The sequence below is a fragment of the Natator depressus genome, chromosome 6, assembly GCF_965152275.1.
Source record: "Natator depressus isolate rNatDep1 chromosome 6, rNatDep2.hap1, whole genome shotgun sequence".
Lineage (NCBI taxonomy): Eukaryota > Metazoa > Chordata > Testudines > Cheloniidae > Natator > Natator depressus.
The window spans coordinates 126,281,342-126,307,862 of NC_134239.1; the positions used below are offsets into that span (position 1 = coordinate 126,281,342).

Sequence of the window (26,521 nt, forward strand, 5' to 3'; positions counted from 1 at the left end):
ATTTTTTAAAAAGTAATAAACATCCACATATTGAGATGGCTTCATAACAGTTGTTTTGTTTCCTCTCCAGTGAATACATTTAAGCAATTTATTCACATACCATAAAGTAGGAGAGAAAATTAAGAACGGAGTTTTGTTGAAAGTTACGTCTCCTCTATCAGCACACAAGTTAAGCAGTTTCATTGAGCAATAATTATTTTTAGACAGGAACAAAAGGCCACTGACCCTCTCTTATCCTAATACAAGTGCAGTAGAGTTTTCTTCAGGCTGAATGTAACAAATTTATCCAATCACTTTTTTTATTAATGTCTGTAAGTCATCTAGCTACATGAAAGTACTTTTAGAATAATTCCTGTCACCCCATTTTTAAAACCTGGTTTGTATGTATTTGGTATAGTTTATGGGGACTAGCTGATGTTTAGAGAGTGACTGACTGCATTCCAGCTGTCACATACATTCCCCCTCTATACTTTGTCTAAGTCGTTCAGTGAAATCTGTTTTAAATCTATTCCACAAAACTTCTTTAACTAGTATTGACAAGTTTGTTATACTTCAATGGTAAGTGACATTTTAAAAAAAATGCATCACTACAGTTAGAATAGACAAATGTTTCACTTTAACAAATGGCATTGTTTTGTATTGTTTCTGGCTTTCAGTTCCAGTTCAACATATGTTTTCATTAAACAGTATGTTTATTCTTTTTATATGGCTGACTAATTTGAAAGCTAAGTGTTGTGATTACTTTCTTCCAAAGGAGGTTAATATTGTGTTTCTCTATTTTAACTCAATTACTGATTTTTTTAATGAAGTTAGATGTACACTCTTTGAATGGGTAACGATGACATTTGGTGTATGTTTAAACCCTCTTTGTATTAGAAAAACTGAATTTTGTCATAACAGGGAAGATTTAAATAAACTAATGGTTTTGCAGAATCAAGGACTTTCATGGTATTACAAATGTGAATTTTATTTTGGCAGAACTAAAAAAAAGTATATTTCTACATTAAACTGAGCAATGATTTGTCCCTCTTCATATAATCAAATACATAGCAAATAAGAGAATGCTCTTGCAGATATGCACCAAATCTCAAGCAAGCCTAATAAAATAGTACAAGCTTGTGGAATGCTGAATGATTTTACTCTGTCACTCAATTTAAACAATAAGTAGTTATTTAAAACAGTACAGGGCTGCTGGACTGCAAACGGACTAGAGTTCAGTCAAGCTTATTCCATTCCACCCTTACTCTTCTCAGTACTTTGAGTATCATGGATTTGCTCATTTCAAAATGTATTTTACATGGAGTTTAAGAGATTCTGAAAGTGAAAAGCCCTATAATGTAATAGAGAAGATGCATTTTAATGTTTTTTATCCTTGTCAGTAAGCACAGCATAATGGCTACTTTCTGTATGTGGGCTTAAATTTTGTTTTCCAGCTGCTCTCAGCAGTAGAGTCTGTCCCATTTAAAAAAATCTAACTGGGAAACATGAAAGATTACTATTTTTAGACACCTTTTACAAGAATGTTTATTCACCTTAAAGCAGAAACCAATCCAGAAACCCTTTTATACACTTTTGTCCATAAGACAGTATGGAATAATTCACAAGAGAGGCTATTTGAGAGTTTGATTTTCACTGCAGTCTGCGATAACTTTTACAGAGTTCATGGTCTCGAATATCTCCCCACCCTCCGTTTTTCACGTGAGGGGAGAGAGGTGCCATGGAGTACCTTTTACTGACACTCATTGTTTCAGGAAACAGGAACTGTTGGTTGCTGCTTAAGAGCGAGTCGATTTTGGCACTCTGGGTAGAGGGTCTGCAGGATTTCTTGTGGTGCATGCCACAGTCCCCTGTATGAAAAACCCTGGGGATTTCGGGTACTAGCACTTTCCAGAACTTTGGAAGACAAGAGATAGTCAAATGCTGCAGCGTCCAGTCCCAGTTGTAGTCGTCGTACGTGCAGAAGGCATCCGTGCACTCGATCAGTTGCTGGTACGTGTCTCTGCTGAAGGCCATGCCCATGTTGTGCTCGGTGGACTTCCACGTCTTCATCTCCACCTTGTCGGCTTTGCCGGAGAAGCCACCCCGCACGACGTTGTAGCTGCCAAGGGAGAGGACCTGGCACTCCGGGCACTCCCGCTGCTTCAGCGCCCAAAGCTGCTTGAGGACGTGGTAGAAGTCGGGGGCCAGGTAGTGATCCTCCTCCAGGAAGAGCACCAGCCCCGTGTGCTCCCGCAGCGCCCGCAGCCGCTCCCACACGAAGTGCAGCTTCCACCACCAGTGGTGCTTGGTCTGGGAGAACTTGGCCTCGCGGTAGTGGCCGAAGGAGTCCGGGAACTCGGCGTTGATGCAGCCCAGGCGCCGCGCCGCCCTCCGGCCGATGTCGCGCGGGCAGTCGCGGGGGTCGTGGCCGGGGAACTCGCGCGGGTAGAGCTGGCTGCTGAAGGGGAAGAAGATCTGCAGCACCTGGCAGAACTCCACCTGCGCCGCCAGCCGGTTCAGCTCCTCCGACCACAGGTCGTGGCTCAGCACCAGCAGCGCGCGCTCCACGCCCGGGGCCCGGCGCAGCGAGTCCAGCAGCAGCCGCAGGTGCTCGGCCCGCTCGTGCACCTGCACCACCAGCACCAGCTCGCCGGGCGGGCGGCGGGGGAAGCGCGCCAGGTTGCGCACGGGCTGGTCGAAGTTGAGCTGGTAGAAGAGCGAGCGGTAGCCCAGCGTCCGGTTGGCCGGCTCGGCCCTGGGCGGCGGCGGCGGCGCCGAGGCGTTGGCGGCCCGGCGGCCGGCGGCGGAGGCGGCGAGCTCGGCCGCCCGGCTGGCGGCGCGGGGCGCGGGCGGCTCGCCGGGCTCGGGCTTGCGCGGGCGGCCGTGGCTGCCCCAGAGCGCCAGGCCGCAGGCGGCCACCAGCAGCGCCAACAGCAGCAGCACCTTGCGCTTGTAGATGCGGAGCCGCATGGTCCCGGGGCGCGGGGCGGAAGCGGGGCCTGCCGCTCGGCTCGGCTCGGCCCGCCCCTAGCTCATCGCGGGCGCCGCGCTCCCCGCTCGCCCCAGGCGGCGGCGGCCAGACCGAGCCCGGAAGGGGGAGGAGACGCCCGGGGCCGCCCCTCCGGCATCAGCGCCGCGGCCCTCCCGGAGCGCGGGGGCGCCCAGCCCGCGGCGCGCGCATGGCCCCGGCGGCGGCACCTCGCGGCCCAGCGCGGAGGGAGGCGGACACCAACTGTCACGGCGGCGGCCGGCGGCGGCGGCGCGCGCGCGCGATGTCCGGGCTGCGCCCCGCCCCCCACACCGGACACGTCCCCAGCCGCCATAGGGCACGCGCCGCACGTGGGCCCTGGACCATTGGTCAAACGCGCTGTCACTCAGCACTCGCCCGCCCCACCCCTTCCGCTCCCCGAGGGGCCGGTTGGTGTTGAGCGCGGCTCCGCCGGCCGAGCCCCGCGGAAAGCGGCGGGGCGCGGGGCCGGGGGCGCCCGCAGGGCGGGGCGGGTTCCCGTGGCTGGGGGAGGGGGAAGCGTGGTCCAGCCTGGGCCGGGGCCCTGCGGGAACCCCGCTGCGGTGCCGGGCCTGTGCCGGGGGGCGTGGGGCCTGTCCCGGGGGCCGGGGGGCGCGGGGCCTGTCCCGCGGGCCCGGGGGGGGGCGCGGGGCCTGTCCCGCGGGGCCTGTCCCGGGGGCTGGGGGGCAGGGGCCCAGCGGCAGCTGGCCGGGGGCGCAGCCGTGTCGGTGTCGCTGGCTGCTCCGGGCAGAGCCTCCAGCGGTCCCTGGGGTCGGGCTGAGCGCCCCCCTCCCCGATTGTGTGGCCCGGGAGCAGCGCCGCGCGCCTGGCAGCCGGGGCCGCCGCCCCCTGCCGTGTCCCCGTGTCTGGAAAGGGACGCGAGCGCCGGGCTGGGCCTGCGGACGGCCCCCGGCCGGTGTCGGGCCAGCCGCCCCGGAGTCTCCGCCGGCCCCCGGGCCGCAGCGGGGAGCTGCGGTTGCCCAAGACCGGTGCGGCGCCGGGGGCCGCTGATCAGTGTGTAACCGGGGTCGACGAACCCCGCGTCCGCTGCTCTGCGAGCCCAGCCGGGCCTGCAGCCCCGAGGCTGCTGTCACCCCGGACACCCTGCCCAGCCCGGGCGCCGGGGCGGGGTCTTTGTGTCCTCCAGTGACCTCGTTCGGGCAGGGGAAAGTAGTGCCATCTGTGCCTTTCCCTACAAAGAACCCCCGCCCTCCTTCCACAGGGCCAAGAGAGCAGGGCTTAGCTTCCCCTCCTTCACGCTACCTCCCGCAGCGGGGAAGGAGCATCAGCCCCTGCCCTGCTGTTCCTCGGGGAAAAGGGAGGTCAGAACAGGAGAGAAAAGAAAAGAAGTGGGTCAGAGCTGTGCAGTGAGGGATGCGGGAGTCAGCTCTGCCTCCTCAAACCTCTCCCTTTCTGTCCAAATATGTCCCCACAGTGCTGAGAGCTGGATGGGGAGGTGGGAATGAACATATTCAGTGCATGGTGCAGGCCGCGGTGGGGGGAGGAGCTAAGAACAGGCATGCTTGTTGCAGGGCCCAGGCATACAAAGGAGAGACCCAGGTGAGCGGTGAAATCAGGATGTTTGATATATGGCCCTGAGAGTGCAGTTGGGAGCTGCGAACCAGCAGGTGCAAAATACACAGGCCTGGTCTACACCTACAACTTAGGCCAACCTAGCTACCGTGCGCACCCCTGAAAGAGGTAGGGTACGTCTACGGTCCTGGAGCACAGCTATGACGCTGCAGCTGTGCTTCTCTACTATAGATGCTCCTTCCTCCATTGATGAAAGGGTTTTTTCATTGCTGTAGTTAATCCACCTCTCTGGCAGGCAGTGGTTAGGTTGACAGGAGAATTCTTCTCTCAGCCTAGCTGCAGCTACAGCAAGGGGTAGGTTGACTTAACTATGGCACTTAGGGAGTGAAATTTTTCACAGCCCTAAACAACATAGCTAGGTCAATCTAGTTATTAGATGTAGATCAGGCCATAGTTAAGCTGACATAGGCCCCAGTATAGATACCACTAAGGTGATGGAAGAATTCTTCCGTCAACCTAGCTGCCGCCTTTTGAGGGTGTAGATTTACTACAGCGACACAAATCTTTTCCAGCACAGTACCAAGTGTCTATGCTACAGTAGCATAGCTGCAATTGTGCTGCCATAGTGTAGACATAGCCACAGTGTTGAGAGCAAGGTGAGGAGCTGAGAACAGGCATACTCCATGCACATAATAGGCCTATAATTGCAGGAGTTGGGGCAGAGGGGAATGAGAACACTCAGTGAGATAGTTGGAGCTGAACACTGCTCAGACCTATTGTTTCAGGCTGCATTCATCTCCCTGGGGCTTCTCCAGCTGAGAAGAGCACACTGAGATGAATGGACCACTTCACACCTCTCTGAGTTTCCTATACTGCTGAGTCAGCTGAAGATGGGAAAGAAAGGAGGTGGGATTTGGAAGTGCTGGTGGAGGAACTACTCTTTCCTGAGGTTTCCCACGCTCTCTCCATTCCAATGGCCACTGAACCTTCTGAGTCTCACCTTCCATGCCTGGTAGGAGATCACCTCAGGCATTCTCATAGGAACATAAGAACGGCCATACTGGGTCAGACCAAAGGTCCATCTAGCCCAATATTCTGTCTTCCAACAGTGGCCAATGCCAGGTGCTTCAGAGGGAATGAACAGAACAGGTCATTATCAAGTAATCTCATTGCTCTTTCAATAGAGGAAAATCGGAGCACCCATGTGTTCTGTTACATAAGCCATTTAGCTAGGGCCCTACCAAATTCACAGTCCATTTTGGTCAGTGTCACCGTCCTAGGAATTTAAAAATAATAAATTTCATGATTTCAGATATTTAAATCTTAAATTTCCCAGTATTGTAATTTTAGGGGTCCTGACCTGAAAAGGAGTCATGTGGGTGGGTTGCAAGGTTATTGGGGGGGGGGTTGCGGTTCTGCTACCCTTCCTTCTGCGCTGCTGGTGGTGATGGCGCTGCCTTCAGAGCTGGGCGGCTGGAGAGCGGCGGCTGCTGGCCCCGGGAGCCCCGCCCTGAAGGCAGAGCCGCCGCCAGCAGCAGCGCAGAAGGAAGGATGGCCTGGTGTGGAATCGCCACCCTTACTTCTGCGCTGCTGCCTGCAGAGCTGGGCCCTCCATAAACAGCCGACACTCTCCGGCCGCCCAGTGCTGAAGGCAGCAGCGCAAGGGTAAGGGTGGCATGGTAGGGTGTTGCCACCCTTGATTCTGCGCTGCTGTTGGCGGGGCGCCGTCTTCAGATCTGGGCGCCCGGGCAACAGCCGCCGCGCTCTGGGCGCCCAGCTCTGCAGGCAGCGCAGAAGCAAGGGTGGCAATACCACGAGCCACCTAAAATAAGCTTGTGACCCCCCCTGTAACTCCCTTTTGAGTCAGGACCCCCAATTTGAGAAATGTTGGTCTCCCCCATGAAATCTCTATTGTATAGGGTAAAAGCACACAGAAGACCAGATTTCACAGTCCATGACGTGTTTTTCATGGCCATGAATTTGATACGGCCCTACATATAACACAATATTGTAATTCGTAATATGTCCTTATTAGCCACAAACAAACATAGCAGCTACCTGAGAGCTCCTCAGTTAATGAGATGTACATGCTCTGGGACAGTGTACAGCTGAGTACTACGCATGGAAATCACACTGTTAAATTTATCTGCAATTATCAAAATGGTAAAAGGCACTCTGACGGAAAGCAAGGGTAATAGGAAATCTGAGAAAGAATTTACAAGGATGGGCCTGAAATATTTCTCAGGCCTGGTCTATACAAGTTGACTTGTGTTGACCTAGTTGTGCACGTCTACACCAAAGTTTGTCTCCTGCTGACATAAGTACCTTATTACAGCAACACACCACCACCACCTCCCCAAGCGACTCAGAGCCATGGTTTGTCTACTTAGGTCAATGCAGTGGGAGTACAGACACTGCATTACTGAGTCAACCCTAACAGTCCTTCAGCAGCTGTCCCACAGTGCCCATCTCCATGACAGTGGCTGCTTCAGTCACAGCCTTGAATTTCACTGGGTCACAGACACTCTCCCCACACTCCTCCCTGCCTTTTTAAAAATCATGTTTAATCAATGCCTTTTCCTGAATGCCCACCTTGGCCAGCACACCTACCAGCTCACCTTTGTTGCGTGCATCTGACCAGAGTGTTCCCGCCCCCCTCCCCCAGCTGCTGGGAGCAGGCAAGATGTCTTCTCCCCATAGCCCAAGAGAATCCAAGAGGCAGTGCAAGCCCAGCTACAGAACAGCCATAGAAACACAGACATCTACGTACAGATTGCACAGGGGATGGTGAAATGGGAGTACAACACAGAGGGGCAGCAGTGCTATATACAAGCCAAGGAAATTCTCCAGGGATACCAGAAGGTGAGGGAGGGCAGCTAGAAATCTGGTGCAGCTCCGCAGACCTGCCATTTTTACTGCAAACTGCAGGCCATACTTGGCAGTGACCCCACCAGAAGCCGGCAGATGACTGTGAACACTTCACAGGAGCCGGATACAGAGTCCCGTGCTGTGAATAGTAAGGAAGAGGGGGAAGAAGCAGCGGGGAACTCAAATCATGCCACGAGCCAGCTGCTTGAAACTCCATCAAGTCATGCCAGCCCCACCAGCTGAGCACAGATGATACCACTGGTGAAGAGGAAGGGAGCTCAGGCAAGCATGTGCATGCTTTCATGCATTTTTTTCCTTTTGGTTGCCCAAAACTTCACCACCCTTCCTCTGCTAACAATTTTCCCCATTTACAACTGGCACGCATCCATCCGCACGTGCACAGAACAAAGCCACTGACTTCTGATTGCTTACTTTACTGGTATTATGTTTGAATTTATTCCCTATTGTTTTATTTTCTAAGAAATTAGTAGGGAAATCTGATCACACAATCCCCAACAGATCAGTGTCCTGTGCTCAGGTAGAGGTAGAACAAAGAGAGGTAGAGGTGGCATCTGCTTTTCAGTTCTTTTGGCGTGTTAGGCTAGGCAGGGGAGGCCATCTGGAGTAGTTTGTTAATCTGAATAGGGATGTCCCTTTTATCCTCTTGAAAGCTCTTGATGAAACTTTCATGGAGATACTCTGCTAAACTCTCCCGAAGATTTCTAGGGATGGCAATCTTGTATCTTCCACTGCCAAAGAAGACTTTCCCATGGCACTCTGGCACCATTGCAATTAACAGCTGGCAGCATATAGGCCCGGCTGGCTTGGGGACATCAGTAGCAGCTGGGATCTCTGAGCCTGTGTCACCCTCAGGAGGGAGATATTGCCAAAAGCACCATTTCCTGTGAACGTATTGCCACTATTTATTGAACTCTCTCTAAACCCACAGATGGGGATGGGCACTCAGCATTTAAAGCTTCAACTCAACAGAACAGCCCTCCGCCCTGCTAGGCTAGGCCACCTTCACCATGGTTTGAGCTGCAGAGCTCCTGTAGTGAGGCACTCCAATGTTAAAGTGACAATTCTCATTTCTGATTAAAGATATTGATGGGAATAATTTAAGGGAGTTTTGAGACTTCTCTCTCCCTTTTTGTTATGACTGAAATATCTAATGGTGCATCTGTCTGTTTTAATCAGCAGCCTCTGGTGGGGTGGCCTAGAGAGATGCACCCAGCACACCTACTGAATGTCTGACGGTGATCAAGATGACGACTACAGAAGATATGTGCACTCCACAGCCTCTGACTGTGAACACAGGGCTTTGAGGGGCCATATCATTGTGACCATGGACAAGGATCAAGAACGAGGAACACAAGACTTGGAAAGGAAAAAGGACTGAGATGCAGGCTGGGAAATAAGCCAGGACATCATGGGTTTGCTCAGGCCACAAACTCAGATGTTGCAGAGAATTACTGACCTACACGCCCAAGGACCCCAGACTCAGCAGCCTTTCCAATCATTGGAGAACTCCATAGTCGATGCTCCCTACACCCCTCAATATCCCCACCCTACTACTCCATACCAGGGGAGGAGAACTAGAGCTACTCATACCAACTGGTGAAAACCACAGGCAGGTGCATGTGTAGCCCCAGCTACTCCATTGTAATGGGTTTTACATAGATGAGGAGGTGTTCACTGTTTAAAACCCCAAGCAAAAATGGAAGTGAAGTATGGTTCACCCTGTTACAGTGTTAGTAAAATGTTTTTAACCTTGAGTTAGTTTGCATCTTAATTTTGTTGCCCATTTCTTTGTACTCGAAGTTCTATTTTTGAAAACTCTGAATATCTTTATGAGTTTACCCCTACCTAGCATTACAGAATTCAGAGTGGGAGGCAAAGACCCATCCATATTTAATCTCACAAGACACTCTGCAACTGCTGAGCAGATAGTTGAATCTTTCTTTGGGGCTGTCCAGGTGCTCACTGTACGGTTTCACAAGACAGGGAAGCAAAGAGTAGGCTGGGTCACCCAGAATCACTACAGGCATTTCAACATCGCCAGTGGTAATCTGCCAGTCAGGAAAGCATTCCAAAACCTACAAGCTGGGACAAAGTCCTGTGTTCTTAAAGATGCGAGCATCATGCACCTTCCCTGATGAACCCACATCAATATGAGTGAAGCATCCCGCTGATCCACAAGTATTTGCATAGATATGGCAAAGTAGCCATTTCTGTTGGTCTGCACAGTAGCAAGATGGGCTGCTGGCAGAATACAGATGTGTGTATGTGGTCTATTGTCCCATTGCAGTTCAGGTTGCTGAAAATCCATCCATTATTTTCTATATACAACCCAGAGTCACGGTCCTGTGTAGCATAAGACACAACCTCCCTACGCTCATGGATGGCAATGGCCCCCCACTGTGGATTTTCCATTTCCAAACTGATTGCCTACAGCAATTCGGCATTGCGAGCTCCCAGAGCATAATTGTCTCCACTTGCAGTGCAGCTTTCACTTTGGTGTCACTGCACTGGATGGCTCAGACCTGCCTTACAATGCAATGCCCCGCTATCAGTCCTCATTTCTTGGGCCTAGGAACAGCAATCCACCGTGTGGAGCAGCAACCTGGCTCCCCACCCCTCCAACACAGTGTGTCCCTCAGCATCCAGTACATCGCTGCCTCTTTCTCACTGCAGTACTGGTTGCAGTATTACTCATTCAAGCCCTGGAAATACAGGAGAATTGTGCACCCTGTATTAGCAGTGGCCATCCTGTAATTGCAATGGCCACCCCCCTGATCTCTTCAGGGCCCATATATCTGCCAGAGAGATGGCAAAGACCAAAAAGCAGCAAGAGGGACTGAGAGTTTAAAAAAAATAGACTAAAAAAGGTGCACAAATTATGGAATGTGGAAAGCATTATGGGATGGAGAAAGTGGCATGGTGGGAACTTGACCCCTAAATCCCTTGGTAAACTGCTGGTATCCCACAAGACATTGAGCAGGACAATGGCACAGGGCATACTGGGATACCTACCTGTGGCGCACTGCATTCTACTTCAATGCAGGCACGCGTGGTATGTGCACCAATGCAAGCTCCCAAGCGCGCATGAGTCAAACTGATACATAAAAGGCATACACAAAAGTTGACATAATTTGCGTTGACCAAACTTTGTAGCGTAGACGTGGCTGTAAAACTAGCTAAAAGGTAGTTTGTGGCAAACGGATCTAGAGCTTTCCTCCCTGATGGAATTCAGTGACAATATTTAAAAGTAACACCCGGAGACTACATTCTGCCACTGCTTTAAAACAGTTATGTTGGTAGTAGGATAATGCCCCATGCAGCATGCTTCTTTGAGCGTTAAATGTCCCTTCCCTCTTCACACACAATTTCATAGATGGCTGGAGCATTCTAGCACCACTTTGTGGTTACAGAAGGGAATTTTTGTTTTAGTGCAAGCTATGCTTCACATAGGTTTATAAACCTAATAACTTTGTGTTAAATTCAAAATGAAGACTTTAGTTGCAGACAAACCTAATTCAGATGTTTGTCAGGATTTTATTTCACCACGTTTACTAGCATTATCTATCATTGCTACTGTTGAACAAAAGCACTGCTCTCACGTTTCACCTAGAAGCTGGTGTAAGTTTTTTATTGTAGTTCTCCATCTTTCCATGCTGGAAGTGCTGCATTTCATCACTGCTCTCCCTCAGATGATCAGTTTCCCTGGTTTTCTTTATATTCCTCTGGTCCTGAAGTGAATCGCTATCCTTGCAATTTAGAGCAAACATACACTACCCTCAATTTTGTGGCAGATTACTGCTGCCTAGTCACAGCCTCTGTGCAATGTGGTATTTACAGTTTTACAGGTACAGTTGTTTGTAGTTATTGTATCAGAGGGTATTTGAACAGCATTGTTTATTTCCATATTTGTAAATGCTTTGTGGCTAAATGAAGACAAACCAATCAGGCTACCTATTAGCAATCTTAAATTCAAATTGGAGATTATTTCTGTAAATTTTATGGGGTGCAGTGAGGATAAACACATTAAAGATTATGAGGCACTCAGATATTACAATAATGGATACCAGGAGTACGATAGCGCTAGGCTAATTTTATCAAGTAAATCCACTTAAAAGGTAGCCGATAGCCTAACTTTCAATGGCACTTAACTATGTAAAACTGCAGTGTTAGTTAAGTTTATTTTTTTTAAGGTAGAAGGCTAAATGTGAGGTACTAATTACATTTCAAAGAAGTCTCATGTTTGAGAATCCTTAACTTCAAAATGATTTGACCAATTGCTTTCACATTGCAAAAGAGATTCCAGTCTATTCTGAGTAAATCCCAACATAGTTTCCCCATGCAAAGTTATAGGGATTTATAATGGAATTCTGGTCACAAGATTAACTAAGGAGCTGCTGCAGACTGTTTCCATGTTTGGGATAAACTTTAATATCTGTAACTCCAGAACAGCTTGACCAAGTTTCTTCATAGTATTAAAAAGTTTTCCTTAGCTTTAAGCATACACCTGGCAATTTTCAAGTCAAAAGTTAAAAACAACTTGGGCTAAAAGTATTGGAGCGCCATAATTGTGAGAGAGAAGTTGGTCTCTCCATAACATATCAAAATAAGTCAACTCACCCAATGTGTTCAGGTTGGATCACGTAGTGTATTTCATGGAATATTCTGATATGTAATCAAAGAACATACAAATGAAAGTAAGTCTTCATAGGAAGTTCTCCCAGAATCACATTAAATAAAAATGCAAGTGACTTCTACGAGAACGCAGAAGTTTTTCACCTATTCATGTCTTCCCTTTGGGAAGTCCTTCATGGTCACTAAGCGAACTGGTCAAATGACATGGACTCAAATGCCAGCAATACACAGGTGACACTCAGCTCTACCTACTCTTCACTACATATGACCATATCACTACCACCACCATGGCCCAGTGCTTAGATGAGATCAGTTCATGAATAAAGAACAGCTGGCTGAAGCTGAACCCAAGCAAGGCAGAGGTGGTGCTGGTGGCAAGAGGAATGGACTTTGGAGTTGCAGTCTCCTTTGGTTGAAGGTTGGAGCTTCTGAGCAATCAAGCCACGGACAAGACATGAATTAGGAGTGTGGAAGCTCTCTAAACATTTCAATATCTTGGTCAAGATAAGAGACTGGGACTAGTGACCGGAAAGCATTAGATGATCATAACGGACAAGTGCAATTGTAACACAAAGCAACATTTGTATAAATTCACATGTGCAAGAAAAAGAATTTCACCATTTAATAATTGAAGTAATCACATAATGAACATCCCAAGAACCTTAAAAATTTGCATGATGCTTAGAAATAGTAAACAATTTAGGTTGTGAATGTGAAGCTGTCATTTCTCTCTCATATGACAGTTATAAAAACACACAAACATTTGTTCAGATAAAAAAATCATAATACTGTTTCCTGTTTGAGGTGAGCACCCTATACATGGAATTGTTTATGGAACCGAAAATACCTGAAGAGTGTTTTAGAACTAGTCATGCTCTTTGGCAGCAGAATACTTTGTTGTTCCGCAATAAACAAGCGAGTGAATAGACACAGGACTCCTGCTCGCTGGCAGGAAAGGCACCACACTGTGCTCTTACGAAGGAGAATAGGAGATTCTGGACTAGGAAAAAAGTCTAGTACTCTCTAGCTGATAGAATTCAGAGCATCAAGCAAGGGAGGGCGTACAAGATTGACAACAGAAACAAGCAGAAATTCACCCAACTCTCTCCTTCTGGCAAGGAGAGGTCACCTAATCCATTTAAAAAAAAAGCATACAGAGAAAAAATAATGAAGCTTTGGAGAAAGTTACAGCCATATAAGCAAGCTAAAATACATTCTTACTAAGAAGATTCAAGTTGGGAGCAATCTCTCTCTCTGCACTAACGTGATAGCTACTTAAGATTAAAGAAACTTTAAAGCACAGATACACCACATCAGGCTTACAGTGAGAAGGCTTTGTAAGTTTGACATTATTAACTATTTGTAGTGCACATTCAATGGTTTGTCTCCATTTCATAATAGCAAACAAGGACAGCCAAGCAACATTTGATTTCAGAGTCCTCCATCACTGGATGAAACTTCCCACAACAGTGCCTTTGCTGTCCCTTAAGGTCACCTATTACTCTGCAGATATCTATCTAGAAACTGGGAATAACAAGTTAGAGAGCAAAAATAACAGACAATGGGTGCCTCTGTACCTCCCATGTTATCTACAAGGACCACAGTATGAGCTACATGGTGGAGATTCATGGTCACTGTTGTCTGAATGAAGCAGCTTAGACAGGCACTTCCACATTGACATGTTTTAGCTACTTCCAGATCTTCACAGAGGTGAGAAGGAAGGAGATGATGACCGTAAGGGATTCTGTTGAAAAAGATGAGTTTGTGTGAACATACTGCAACATTAACCAATACCAGTCAAATTTAGGGATTGACACATGCATTGCTAACAATTGTGCCATGAGATAACCCTTTATAAGAGGAAATAAACATAATTCAAGTCTGAAAGACCTGTTCATCATCTACAATGACAGACTAGCGTTACAGCCAAGATGGAAGTAAATAAAGTGTAGCCATGTTCCTGGTTGCTTTGTTAAGAATCAGGAACCTGGATCAAGACAGACACAGTGAAAAAGAGCCAGAGGGCCATGCTGGTTATAAAAAAATCATTACAGTGCTAGGACAGATGCAGGGAGAAAAGAAGAGGGGCAACAAAAATTTAGCCACCACACCACACATTGGCACCCCCCCCCTCGTCAGCAAGGTCTCTGTATGTTCCCCCCCACCCTCCAATCCATTCATAATACATCAAATATCTCAAAGCCGTGACATAGAAAAGACAGTGATGTCAAATATTACTCTTAGGATAAATTAGACATTTATAAAAACTGCTTTGAAATAAACAAAATGGTAGTATGTCCTAGACACCCTAACTCGGACTTCTTGCTGACTTACCTACTGCTGACTTACCTACCTTCTCTGTCATGACACTCAATAATCACTTCAGATCAAGAACTAGAACCAAGGATTCTCCCTCATGCAATTATTGTTTTAAATAACCATAAGAGACTCTGCCCTCCCAAATTAGTTTGCTGCCTTTGATCTGTTCCCAGTTCCCTCTAATTAGAAGAGTGAAACCACAGATAATCCAAATTCCGATTTTGCATATGGAATACTATGTTGCTACAAAGTATAAACACAGATCCCAAATATAATTTAGGGGTTTTGAGAAGGGTTCCTTCTGAGGCCTTGTCTATACTATGGGGGAGACCATTACGCTACTTCAGCTAAGTGATAACGTAGCTGAAGTCAATGTACTTAGATCTACTTACCATAGGGTCCACATTACGCTATGTCAATGGGAGACACTCTCCTGTCAAATCCCCATGTGCTTCTCATTCAGGTTGAGTATAGGAGTTGATGGGAGAGCGACCTGCGGTCTATTTAGCGGGTCTAGTGAAGACCCCCTAAATCGACCACCGATGCATTGATCCCCCGGTAAGTGTAGACAAACCCTCAATCTCCCCATATCCTTGGAGTCAATTAGCAGCAATGTATTAAAATGATTATGCTTGGCATATTAACTAAAAGAAGCCCTCCTGAAATTTAACTGGCTAGTGTACTGGCATTAAGTTCTCCAGACAGACCCTACTAAAAGGGAGCTGGTAGCAACCCCTATATTTAGGTTGCTTAGCACTTTTTTGAGAAGTATATACTAGCTTGTCACAAGTGTACTTTGTATTTGGAAGTTGGGAAAAAAAGTATTCACAAAGCTTTGCAGGTGAGTTATTCAGTACAGTCCTGATGAAGGGGAGGTCAGTGGCAGTGAGAATATGAACTAGATATGAGCTAGCCAGTGAGAATATGAGATATGAGCTAGCCAGTAAATTCACATTACAAGAGTGCCCCAAATACCCGTAGGTACTTGTAACCTGTACTTCCAGACAAGTGGACAGGGCTTTACAGCTTATATTTTAGAGAGAGGGCTGGAGAAAGATTCCAGAATTTTGATAATCTACATTTTATTTCCCCTTTCTTCTGTCTCTGGGTCCTATGTTAAACCTTCCTCACACCTCTCTTCTAATCCAAACCCCAATTTCTTGTGTAGTCCAGAAGCAACAGACTCTTATGTCTTGCAGCTTGGGACTTGAGCATTTTTCCTCTGCCTGTCTCCCCTAGGGGTTGTTACTGGGCATGGCAGCTCCACTCCTAACACAGCTGCTGGTTTCTATACAGACCGACAAGCAGTAACATTTAGGTGTTGCACACTGTAGTAGACCCCGGGGAGTACAAATGGCAGACACTGGCCTTGCAGGGAGGCTGCTTATTTCCTGCAAGAGTGAGATAGTAATTACTTTTAGGCCACGTCTACACTACCCACTGGATTGGTGGGTAGTGATCGATCTATCAGGGATCGATTTATCGCGTCTAGTGTAGACGCTATAAATCAATCCCCGATCGCTCCGCCGTCGACTCCGGAACTCCACCAGGGCGAGAGGCGGAAGCGGAGTCTACAGGGGAACGGCGGCCGTCGATCCCGCGCCGCGAGGACGCGAAATAAGTGATTCTAAGTCGATCTAAGATACGCAACTTCAGCTATGAGAATAGCGTAGCTGAGGTCAACGTATCTTAGATCGATTCTCCCCCCAGTGTAGACCAGGCCTTAGTTACTCACAGCTGGGCCTTTTCAAGTTAGAGGTGAAAAGCTCCATATCCTAACCCCTAAAGCCAGTTAGCAATCCTGATGCTGCAGTGCTTCAAGAAAGCCAGTGGTAAGGTAGATAGAGACCTCAATTGGAATGATGTAGCTACAGCTATACATTTACCTTCCAAGCAGTCACCTCACATTTAACCAAAATCTTTCCAACGCTGCTCAGATCTTCTTTAAGGCCCTGTCCACACAAAGAGCAGAACAAGCTACAAACACATTTGCAGCTGGCAGTTTCAGTGTGGATGGGTTTCTTTTCCTTTTCAAAAACCAGCATATTAGCAGAAAGTGGATACCCACTAGCAAATATTTAGCATGATTTCTAACATGGGTGTGTGAACACAAGCTGAGTGGCAACCATGCGTGAAAGCAGCCTCAAGCCATAGTGGATAGGACCCAATATGAACTATACACCCACATGACAAAACCTCCCCACAATAGGAACCCTGCACTGGTAGTTTCAGAAGAGACCAATATTCATGGAAACAGGTGTATTCTTATAACTTGAGAGAGCAGATGTTCATTTCTGAAACTAATCCTGTTTTGTAGATAGAGGGTGTCAATCTACAGGTTTCACTGACCCCCCCCCCCCCTTTTCAAAAGTTTCAAGTTACAGTTAAAACAATCTCAGATTCTCACCAGTATTACACTGAGCCTTGAGAGATCAACTTATATTGAGTTTAAAGGAACTTTTCTGCTACCCTGTAATTTACTGTAATTGCATATGTTAGAAGTCAAAGTTAAACACTTGCCAGGTTGTTTACCATTCTTTTTCAAAGCTATAGACGAATCATTCTATTCTTACCTGTAATTTACTGTTGCTCTTGCAGCAGATTCTAGTAAAGTTAATGGTATTTTTAGCTGTATGCTGGGAACAAGAGGATTAGGCTGTTCAAAAGGGTTTCCAAAAAGATCTAACTTCTCAAGCGAGAGATTTCTGAAGTCACTGGGCAAAAAAGGAAGCTTATTACGGGCTGCTGACAGGAAGCGCAGTTGACTTAGCTGGCCCATCTTGAACGGCAACCTAATCAACTCATTATCATCCAGCTTTAAGTGAATGAGTTCTTGCAGTTGACAAAACTGAACTGGAAGTGCTTTGATTTTATTTTGGCTGAGGTCCAAAAACTGGAGAGACTTCTGAAGCGTGGAGTTGCACAGAGCTACGCAGAAGGACTCCAAGTGATTGTTGTGCAGATTAAGCTCCTGAAGGCTGACGAGGTCACCAATAGTTTCTGGCAGCTTTTTGATATGATTGTGGCTTAAGTCTAGTTTTCGGAGTTTTTTCAGACAAAGCATTCGCATGTCGACTCGGGCGAGTTTGCAGTACGAGGCCTGCAGTTGTTCGAGGGAGTAAGGGAAATTTTTGGTTAGCGGATAGTCTCGTCTCGACGTAATGATCATCTTAGTTTTAGGTTTTTCAACTTCCGAAGTCTTTGCTGGTACCAAGACTGAGAGCGGCAGCGCTTCAACATCGGTGCCTCGGTGAGCCAGCCTCACTGCTGCAAGGAAGCTCTTTAAATTGCTAGCATTTGCCTACAAAAACAAAAACAGAATAACTCTAAACATTTCACTTTTAAACCTCCTGGACTTGTGCTAGTGGTTTCTGAACTCTTTTGTACAGAAGGGTGTCCAGTGACACTGAGTCAGCAGGGTAATGAAAATGGCTAGAGGGAAAAAGAGGCTTAATTCAGGCTTGTTTTGAATTCTCTAGTAACTGTATTTAAGTACCAATGATAAAAAATTCAGGTAGGGAAGTTACAACCTCTCCTAACCAGTCAGAGCAAACAAAATGCACCACATAGCTCAAAAAAAAGAACAAAGCGCAAGAGTTTGAAGCTGAGAATAAGGGTTGGAAAAGGAGGGCAGCAAGTCACAGCTGGAACAGGTTAACATGCCTGTTTCTACAGACTACACACATGGTGTGGAGGGGGAGACAGAGCTTTAAGGCTATAAACAGTGTTTCTGACAGCCCCTAGGCAGGGGGGGAAAAACAAACAAACCAAACACCCACCCCCAGAAAAAACAAAACAAAAAAACAAAGGTTGAGCATGGGTGGCATTTGAAGTTTGAGGCACAATGGAAACTCTGGACTAACAGGTTTAACATCCGTAGAGCAAGTTCAGATGTTCTGAGACAGAGAGGTTAACTGGTTGCCCATAGTCACACAGAAAGCTTCTGGCAGAACCAGGAAGCCTCCTTACTTTTCTGAGGAAACAATCATCCTTGCTTCAGGTTGGGCGCAGCATGATGATAGCACCACTGACATATCACATGAATCAGTTTGAGGAATACCAGATGACTTGCATGTTGAATAAAGATCTAGCACAACTTTAATAGATTTAAAGGAGATCTGTATTGGTACAGTTGAGGTTAAATAGTATGGCGTCGCTTTCAAATGCCTCAGCTCTTTTGAAAGCCTCCCCGTACAGATCTAATCCAAACTACCTCTCATAGAAAACTAACTGGCATGCAGTAAACAGCCAGATTAAGCTATTACGCACCTCAAAAAAAAAAAAAAAAAAAGGAAGCAGACGATGAGGTGTTCCCACAGACAACATGCACTTCTCTCTCAAAGCAGGAGAGGAAGAGGAGTCTTGTGCTTCAGGACTGTACAGAGACTTGGAAGATCTATATTCTATTCCCAGCTCTGACAGCTCTTTGAGAGCTTGGCCACGTCGCTCAGTCTATATGCTTCAGTTCTCCATCTGTAAAATGGAGGATAGTAATTCCTTTCTTCCAGCCATTGTCTGTTTAGATTGTAAATTCTATAGGGCAGTGGACTGTCTCTTACTATGTGTCTGAAGCACCCAGCACAGTGGGGCCCTGATCCTGGGGGCCCTTAGGTGCTATTGTCATACAGATAAGCCGTATTTGATTAAGATAGCAGTAAGGGCCAAATAAACCTGATTGCCCTGCTAACAGTATGACTGGCTTTCTTACTAAGCCCACAAATATCTAATGTAAATTAACTCCCTGTTCAATATCAAAGGTGGCAAATCAAATCTGAACATAAAAAAAATATCCCCCCGATCTTTGGGGAAGTGGGTAGATTTGTTGTGACTATACGCCAGAGAACAAAAGTTATAGGTAAGATTTCCTTTGCTCTAGTAGTGGATATCACAGCAGATGCCAACTCTTGGAAACTAAGCAGCTCTGGGATGCCAGAGGCTGAAGGTAAAACATTCTGCAACTTCAAGATGACAATACCTTGTCTTTTGGTGTCTCAAAAAGAAAATCCTTCCACATTGTCTAAGCAAAGTTAGTATGATACCCCTAAACAAGAACAAGTTGAGGAGAAAACCCACAAAGACATGCCTATGCAAATAAAACAGGCAAATGGTTACTCTCAGAAGTGCTCAGCAAATGATCCTGTGATAGTAATAAGTGAAAACTGGAATCAAAATATCAGAGTCCCAGCAATAAAAAAGGCTATTGTAAAAGTAAGCAGTCTGTGTTGCTGCCCTACAAATCTCCCGGACTGGAACTGATCTGAAGCTGGCTATGTAAGTAGACATTCCTTGGATCTAATGATTCCTTCTAATGATCTTTTGCTCCAGGGTTATAAAATAAAGCACTGGATGGATGTTCCAAAGATCTTTAGTCTACTCCAGAGAAATTAGGAACCTGTCTACAACAAGGTTATGAAAGAGAACATTACCAGAAAGGATATGGAAATATTGTTGGCAGGGAGATTGACTAGTTAAGCTGGAATTCTCACTTTTGGAAAGAATCTAGGATGAATCCCCTCGGGTAGACAGTGCCCTCTGCCCCCTTCAAGCTATGAGGGGCCAAGCCTTGCACTGCAGTCCCACATCCTGCTTAGCAGCACGGGGCAGGGAGGCAGGTTCTGGGAGACCAGCCCAAGGGTGCTGGGGTTTGGGCAGATTCCTCCCTCTTAGGGCATAGGACTGTGTTTTGCTAGGGACATTCAGCAATCACACCCCCACTCTATTGCCATAAAAAATTATATATGTGCCAGCTCCATAAGTAACCTGTCCCCTCACCTCCAGGAGCTCTCCTGGACGGGGCTGCTGTTGAGTCTCTGGCAGGAGGCTCTTCTTCTACAGGCTGTACAGAGGTTTGTCTTCTCCAGGAAGGTGTGGGACATGGAAGATGTTCCTAGCCCTGAAGAAGCTGGTGGGCTTGGACCAGGCTCCAGTCAGAGATAAGAACATGCTTGTAGGACTGCAGTCCATGAACCAGTCTCTGCAGAACAGGTTTGCCAAGGGGTCCAGTATAATACGAAAATTGTTATCTGAGGGGACAGGAACACAGGGAAAAAATCATACTCTAGCACTGACTCTAGGGGAAGAATTTTGTTGAGGAATATATTCCTACTCAGGAGATCCAAGTCACCAGCATCCACTGGAACTATGAAACCAATGATGGTATCATAAAGGCTGTTGTCTGGGATGTAGCTGACAAAGGAAAATACAAAGCCAGAGCACCACTAATTCTTAAAGAATTTAGAGTGGATGTGTTCCTAGATCCTGAAGCTCATTCTAGAAGCTGAAATCATTGTCATCTGAAAATCTGAACTCAAAATTAGAGTGGCTCAGAAGGGGGTTGCATCAGTTTTGTGAAATGTCAACATTCATCTACAATGAAACATGGAGCTTTTTAATAAAAGGTTTTAAATGTAATAAGCAGCTCATGATTTACCTTCAACTGCTTCACGGAATGCTGAAGTTAGCCACTAAATAAACTCTAAATGGATACTGTAACCTAGATTGACAGATGAAGTCAGTCAAGCAGTTTTTCTGTAGATATGTAACGAAATCCAAATGGGTCTTTAAGACACACACATTTTCCACTTCAATTTTTATACCTCTTGTAAACCTCTGAGCCGCTAGCAGGCCTTCAGCCTTTTGCTCAGAAACAAACCTTTGGATTTGTACCATTTCAGAATCGATACTGAGAGAGAAGAACCTTCAATCAGGATGCAAAGAAAAATCCTGGGGGCATTCTGCGCCATTAAAAATTCTGCACATTTTATTTGTCAAAATAACACTACATAATCACGCCAGTTTCAAGTATTTTGGTAATTTATTTTGATACACCTGTCAGCGAGTATGTCTGTAACAGTACAGAGACACAAAAAAATTCCCCCAGGAGTAAAGAGTTAAAGAAACCCTGATGACAACCCAGTTCCTGTTTCTCTACCCCCTCCCCCACCACCCCACCTGCAGGGTCACCCCCGCCAATACACCCGAACCACCTCCTCTCCAGAGCCCAGCTGCCAGGAACCCTCGAGCTCCGTGGTTCTCAAACTGTGGGTCGAGACCCCAAAGTGGGTTGTGGCCCCATTTTAATGGGGTCGCCAGGGCTGGCTTAGACTTGCTGGGGCCCAGGGTCAAAGCCTAAGCCCAAGGGCTTCAGCCCTGGGTGACAGGGTTAAGGTTACAGGCCCCCTGCCTGGGGCTGAAGCCCTTGGGCTTTGGCTTTGCCCCCCCACCCCGGGTGGGCTAAGCTTTTGGTCCCCCCTCTTGTAGTAATTGTTGTCAGAAGGGGGTCGCAGTGCAATGAAGTTTGAGAACCCCTGCTCTAGCTCCCTCTCCCTCCCTCCAGCAGTGTCTTCTATGTGCAAGCTGGGCTCTGCAGAGTAGAGTGGCCCCTAGTGATGGTCAGCAGCACTGCAGCCCATTTCTGTGGGGGAAGGGAACCTCTGCATGCACGTTAATTTCTGCAAAATTCTGCATTGCACAGTGGCGCAGAATTCCCGCAGGAGTAAAAGCAGCACACTGGCTCTGAATGATCTTATGCGACAAAGTTTTCCTCCTACACAGGATGCAGCCATAGTTATCACAATTTTGAATCAGAAAAATTTGCAAGTCCTTCCCCTACTGCAGATTTTCCCTATATCAACACACAGACAGTGCATCTGAGAGGTCAGTTATCAGAATGCAGAGAAAAAGTGTGTTTTATCACCACCGCATCCAGCACATTCTATCAGTTAAACAAACACAGCTCAATCGTCAGGCCAAATACTCTCAGCACCAATGTTCCTGAAACTTGCAGGCTCAGATCAATCCTCTCTGCTAGATCCATGAGTTGTGGATCCCATCTTGGTAAAATAATTCTTGTAACTATTTATACCTAGCAGGGCTCCTATGTACTCTGGTTATCCTTGAGAAACAATCTAAGACTGAATAGTTTAATATGAACCCTAACTCCAGCATGACAGTGGTAGGACAGGCAGGTGCCATCCAATGGCTTGTAAAATCACATCTGATTACTCAGTCATCCTGACAGGGAAATTATGGACTCCTACCAACCAGTCAAACAGCACAGCCACACACAAGATCTGCCGAAACAACCACCTTTAAGGAAACATCCTACTGACAATTGGAAAGGCACTACATGCTCTACCAATGCCAGAAACAGACTTCAACCCTAACATAAATAATTGTTGGTCTGGTCTTATAAAGGAGGAAGGTGAGACAGGACAGAGTCAGCCCTAAAATGAACAGAATTATATTGTTTTAAATTAATTTAAAGCATCATTTTAATTAAATTTAACACATTTAATTTTTTTTTTTTAAATACTGTATCCACCAAACTGAAGTGCTAAGGTTTTGAATGGCTTCAGAAGCGAGTAGAGGCACAAAGTCCTCAGATACCAAGGTGACGAGCGCTGTATAAATGGACAGGCAGGCAAGGAGGTTGGGGGTAGAACTGGTAGGTGAGAAACTCCCTGCCCCCATAAGCAAAACCATTTTCAGGGGCTCGAAGTGCTGGTTCAATGGGTTCTTCCCAGAACCTCCAGTTCTCAGAAGCTTACTGTTCGAATCCATTAAACAGATAAATAAATGCTTATTGCAAGGATGTTGTCAAGTGTTCCTAGCATTGCTTCTAAGGTTTCAACTTTTCTGTAAGGCTACTGAAGCTATTTTTCTGTTCACAAGGACCATAAGCTGTTATTAAATTTAATTCTTTGAACAACTTTTCTTCAAAGATAGAATATATTTTCCTCATAGTACCTACATTTCCTTCTTCGCATAAATCCGAAAATTGACTTCATTTAGATTAGAGACTCAGGAATACAGCACACAAGTGGAAGGGCACGGGGAACCAGTGCGGCTTCCTAAACAAAAGGGTAAATAATCTACTTTTCTTCTAGCCACACAACCCAATTTTGAGATTTTAGAAAAATAATCCTAGAAAGGTTCGAGGTTTTCCTAAATTTTGCATCAGTTCTAGTCAGGCATTAATTGAGCAATAAGACAGACAGCAAATGTATTGCTGGTACATTAACAGAGGCCTCTAATTTTGCAGCACAAGCTGAATAATCATTTTAACAGTGCATTATTCGTACATTCACAGAAGCATTGAAGTAATTGTAAGGAAATTCCATGTAGTAAGCGGTTTTGGAAAAGAGACAATGTAACGTGGGAGGAGTAACGGAGGACTGCCTAGATGAAAAATAAAGAGATATGGGATGCTGCTTTTTAAAGGAAAGAGGAGAGAAAAAACACTAGACAAATGAGGAAACCGAGTGGCAGAGATAGAACAGCGGGGATTTGGAAAAACAAAGGAAAGAAAGTTAACGTATCAAAGCAAAAGCAGCAGGGCTCAGCTTTTTCTGCAAAATGAGGGGATAACCCAAAGATCCCTCCCCATTTTAAGATATATATAACAAGTTAATTATATTTCTGAATAATCTCACAGACCATATATCAAAAAGCTATTCCTTTGTGCCTAGTTAAGTTTGTGGGCCCCCAAAATAATTGTCTGGCAGGCCCAAATTGCTAAGACTAACACTGATTACAGCCTAAATTTTCCTTTAAAAACATTAGGGAAAATTGCTCAGGTATTTGCACTGTGACTTCTCATTCACTCTGAATAGAGAGATGCCTTATACAGTCTAAAGGCAGACAGAGAAGCAGATGACATCCCGTCAAACTTCCTGGCTTGAGCATTTATACTCTATATGACATCAGTACAATACAGTTTTATTTCTATACAGCAGACTTCATACAGATCACCCCAGAATACTTTCTAGTCCAGATATTTGCTTTGGACAACAAACAATTAAAGCCATGCAAACAAATATGCACAGGCACGTAGGTTATGGAACACTTAACTGTGGAAACCTAGCTAAGGCTGGTCTAGTGCCAGTGCCATGAACTCCTACACAGGGGATCCACCTCTAACACCAGATTGAGACCTCACACTACATGCACCAATAGGTGCCGGGAATGCTGTAGAGTCAGAACGCATGTCAGGTAAGAAAACACCTCAGGGAGGTTTTATACGCCAACTTTTCCAGGGCTTGACATGTGTTTACTAGCTACAGAAAGAGCAACATTCAAGACCACAGAAAAAAGGGAGGGGTCTCCCAGTGCACCACCCACATAAAATAAAAGAAAGCCAGACAGAAAGCTAGCCCGCTATCAGCTCTCTACCTTGCTGAGACAGACATCCACTGCAGGTTCCTTCAGACGAACAGTAGCTTTCCCTTCCTCCACAAATTTGGTGAAGAACTGCTCAATGTTCTCCTTCAACTGTTGAAAGAAAGAGAGGAAAAAAGTGGAGAGCTTGAGTGTAAAGTCTTCCCAAGAAATCAGGGGGTATTTAATTTTGGTTAAAACAACAGTAAAAGCACCTTTCAAGATACGGTTTCAAAGTATAATTGGGCTTAATAACTATTCCTGGTGTAGTACTAAGTACACAATTTCTTTTTTCTTTATCTAGTACAAATCAAGTTTGCAAATCCTTACCATGTAAATAACAGAGAGAGATCACTACAACAGTGACCTTTCATTTAGAGAAACATTATACAGTAACAATAATCAGATCTCTCTATTTTACAAGTTATTGCCATATTACAGAATGAGCATATTTACACATTCCAAGACATGTCATTTCTAATCATTCTATTAAAAGTCTTTGCTCAATTTATTACATACATTTAACAACCCAGGCATAGCTATCAAATGTCAATATTAAAAAACATTTCTAATGCAGACATAGGAATCTTGTAGGGATGGAGAACACACTTGAGCTTTGCTAGTGCCTAAGTGAGAAGCACAACCAGATACCCAATGTTGTGCTGTTCTGTAACCTCTATTGAAAATGTTCAGCCATATCTGGACTAACAAGAAGTTGAATACATACAGTCCCATCTGATTTTAGAGCCTGTTTAATTTAAGTTTAGTTTCTTCAGGGTACTCTGTCTACTGAACAGTTATGCAGCTAGTTGGCAGAATCACACAATGAAAGGGACATTAACTCAAGTCGTACTTTTGTCTGAAATGTTTACATGCTATTGTTATGAAGACCAAGAATTGCCAAGATCCCAAAGGCTAATGGCTTGGAGTGGTTAGTCTCAGTTTATTCATTTTGCAGACAGGCAGCTTTCCCTGCTTGAACGGGTTGTTCTCATTGCATCAGAAGAACCACTTTCAAAAGAGAGGAAAAGGGGAGGGAGAAGCCCCTGACTCTGAGAGAGAGCTAAGGCGCTGGTGTACGCAGGAACCGCTCTCCAGCCATGCCTCGAAATGGACCATTGTTTCACAGCACTCTCAGGGGTGCCACCTGCAGGGAGACGGGGCGGGCGTCTCACCTTGGGTAGCCCGGGTGCTGTGGGCACAGGAAATCTTACCCCCTACCCGGCTCGGTGAAGTCACACTGGGTGCAGCGTGTGCAGGTCTCCCCTTCTACCTTGCCCTGGGAGGGGACAGAGTCTCCCCTTGTACCTGACGCAGCCCAAAGGAGAGAAGGAGCCAGTGACTATTACCCGGCCCGGCCCCCGGGGAGGGGGAGGGGGAGGGGGAGGGCTCCCCTCGGGCCCCGGGGGCGGGGGAGGGCGGAGGCTGGGGGGGTCTCCCCTCGGGCCCGGCGGGGGGAGGGCAGGGCGCAGGCGGGGCCTCACCTTGTACCTGGCCCCGGCCCGGTCCCGCGCGGTGCAGACCATCAGGTAGACGCCGTGGCCGGCGCTGGGCCCCCCGCGGCCGGGCGGCCTGTCGGGCTGCCGGCCCAGGGAGAGCAGCGCGTGGGCGCCCTTGGCCCGGCCCCGCAGGCCGCAGGTGGGCAGCAGGCGGCTCCGCACCTCCACCTCGCACTGCAGCCTCATGCCCGGCCCGCTCAGGCAGCGCGCGCCCGCGCGCCTGCCCGGGGGTCCTGCGGCCGCTCGGGCTCCCGGCGCAGCCTGGCGGAGCCGCCCGCGCGCTGCCTGACTCCTCTGGGCCCTCCCTGCGCTGGGGCTTTGTCTCTGCGGCGCGTTGGCCACGACGGGGCCCGAGCTGCGGTCTCCGCCCCGGCCCGGAACCCCCTGGGCGAGAGCGGGGGCCGCCTGGCTGCGGGAGTTTTACAGGCAGGTGTGAGTACACCCCGGCCGCGTGAGGACCCCTCGCGGGCGAGCACGGGGCCCCTTGGCCCCGCCCCCTCGTGGC

The 26,521-nt window shown here is 47.0% G+C and overlaps 2 protein-coding genes and 1 long non-coding RNA gene across 3 annotated transcripts; 1 reads left to right on the forward strand and 2 right to left on the reverse strand.

Moving 5' to 3' along the window:
• Window positions 1-135: 135 nt before the first annotated feature.
• MGAT2 (alpha-1,6-mannosyl-glycoprotein 2-beta-N-acetylglucosaminyltransferase) lies at window positions 136-2,949 on the reverse strand. The gene has a single exon (XM_074956571.1). It carries the CDS (start codon window positions 2,947-2,949, stop codon window positions 1,630-1,632), a length of 1,320 nt encoding a protein of 439 aa, XP_074812672.1. The 3' UTR covers window positions 136-1,629.
• Window positions 2,950-6,221: 3,272 nt separating this feature from the next.
• On the forward strand, window positions 6,222-8,610 carry LOC141989647 (uncharacterized). The gene is made up of 2 exons (XR_012640022.1): window positions 6,222-7,669; window positions 8,585-8,610. It is a non-coding gene; the product is annotated as an uncharacterized LOC141989647 (long non-coding RNA).
• Window positions 8,611-11,878: 3,268 nt separating this feature from the next.
• LRR1 (leucine rich repeat protein 1) lies at window positions 11,879-26,202 on the reverse strand. Its single transcript, XM_074957228.1, has 4 exons — window positions 26,002-26,202; window positions 24,533-24,631; window positions 16,933-17,660; window positions 11,879-13,784 (listed from the first exon to the last, which is right to left on the reverse strand). Exons 1-4 carry the CDS (start codon window positions 26,200-26,202, stop codon window positions 13,532-13,534), a joined length of 1,281 nt encoding a protein of 426 aa, XP_074813329.1. The 3' UTR covers window positions 11,879-13,531.
• Between the last annotated feature and the right edge of the window lie 319 nt (window positions 26,203-26,521).

Excerpts from the sequence above, each read along its gene's own strand:
- MGAT2 (XM_074956571.1), bottom strand. The coding sequence starts at position 2,949 with ATGCGGCTCCGCATCTACAAGCGCAAGGTGCTGCTGCTGTTGGCGCTG.
- LRR1 (XM_074957228.1), bottom strand. The coding sequence starts at position 26,202 with ATGAGGCTGCAGTGCGAGGTGGAGGTGCGGAGCCGCCTGCTGCCCACC. Across the intron at positions 17,661-24,532 it reads TGGATGTCTGTCTCAGCAAG|GCAAATGCTAGCAATTTAAA; the intron begins GTAGAGAGCTGA and ends TTGTTTTTGTAG. Across the intron at positions 13,785-16,932 it reads AGAGCAACAGTAAATTACAG|AATCCCTTACGGTCATCATC; the intron begins GTAAGAATAGAA and ends CTTTTTCAACAG.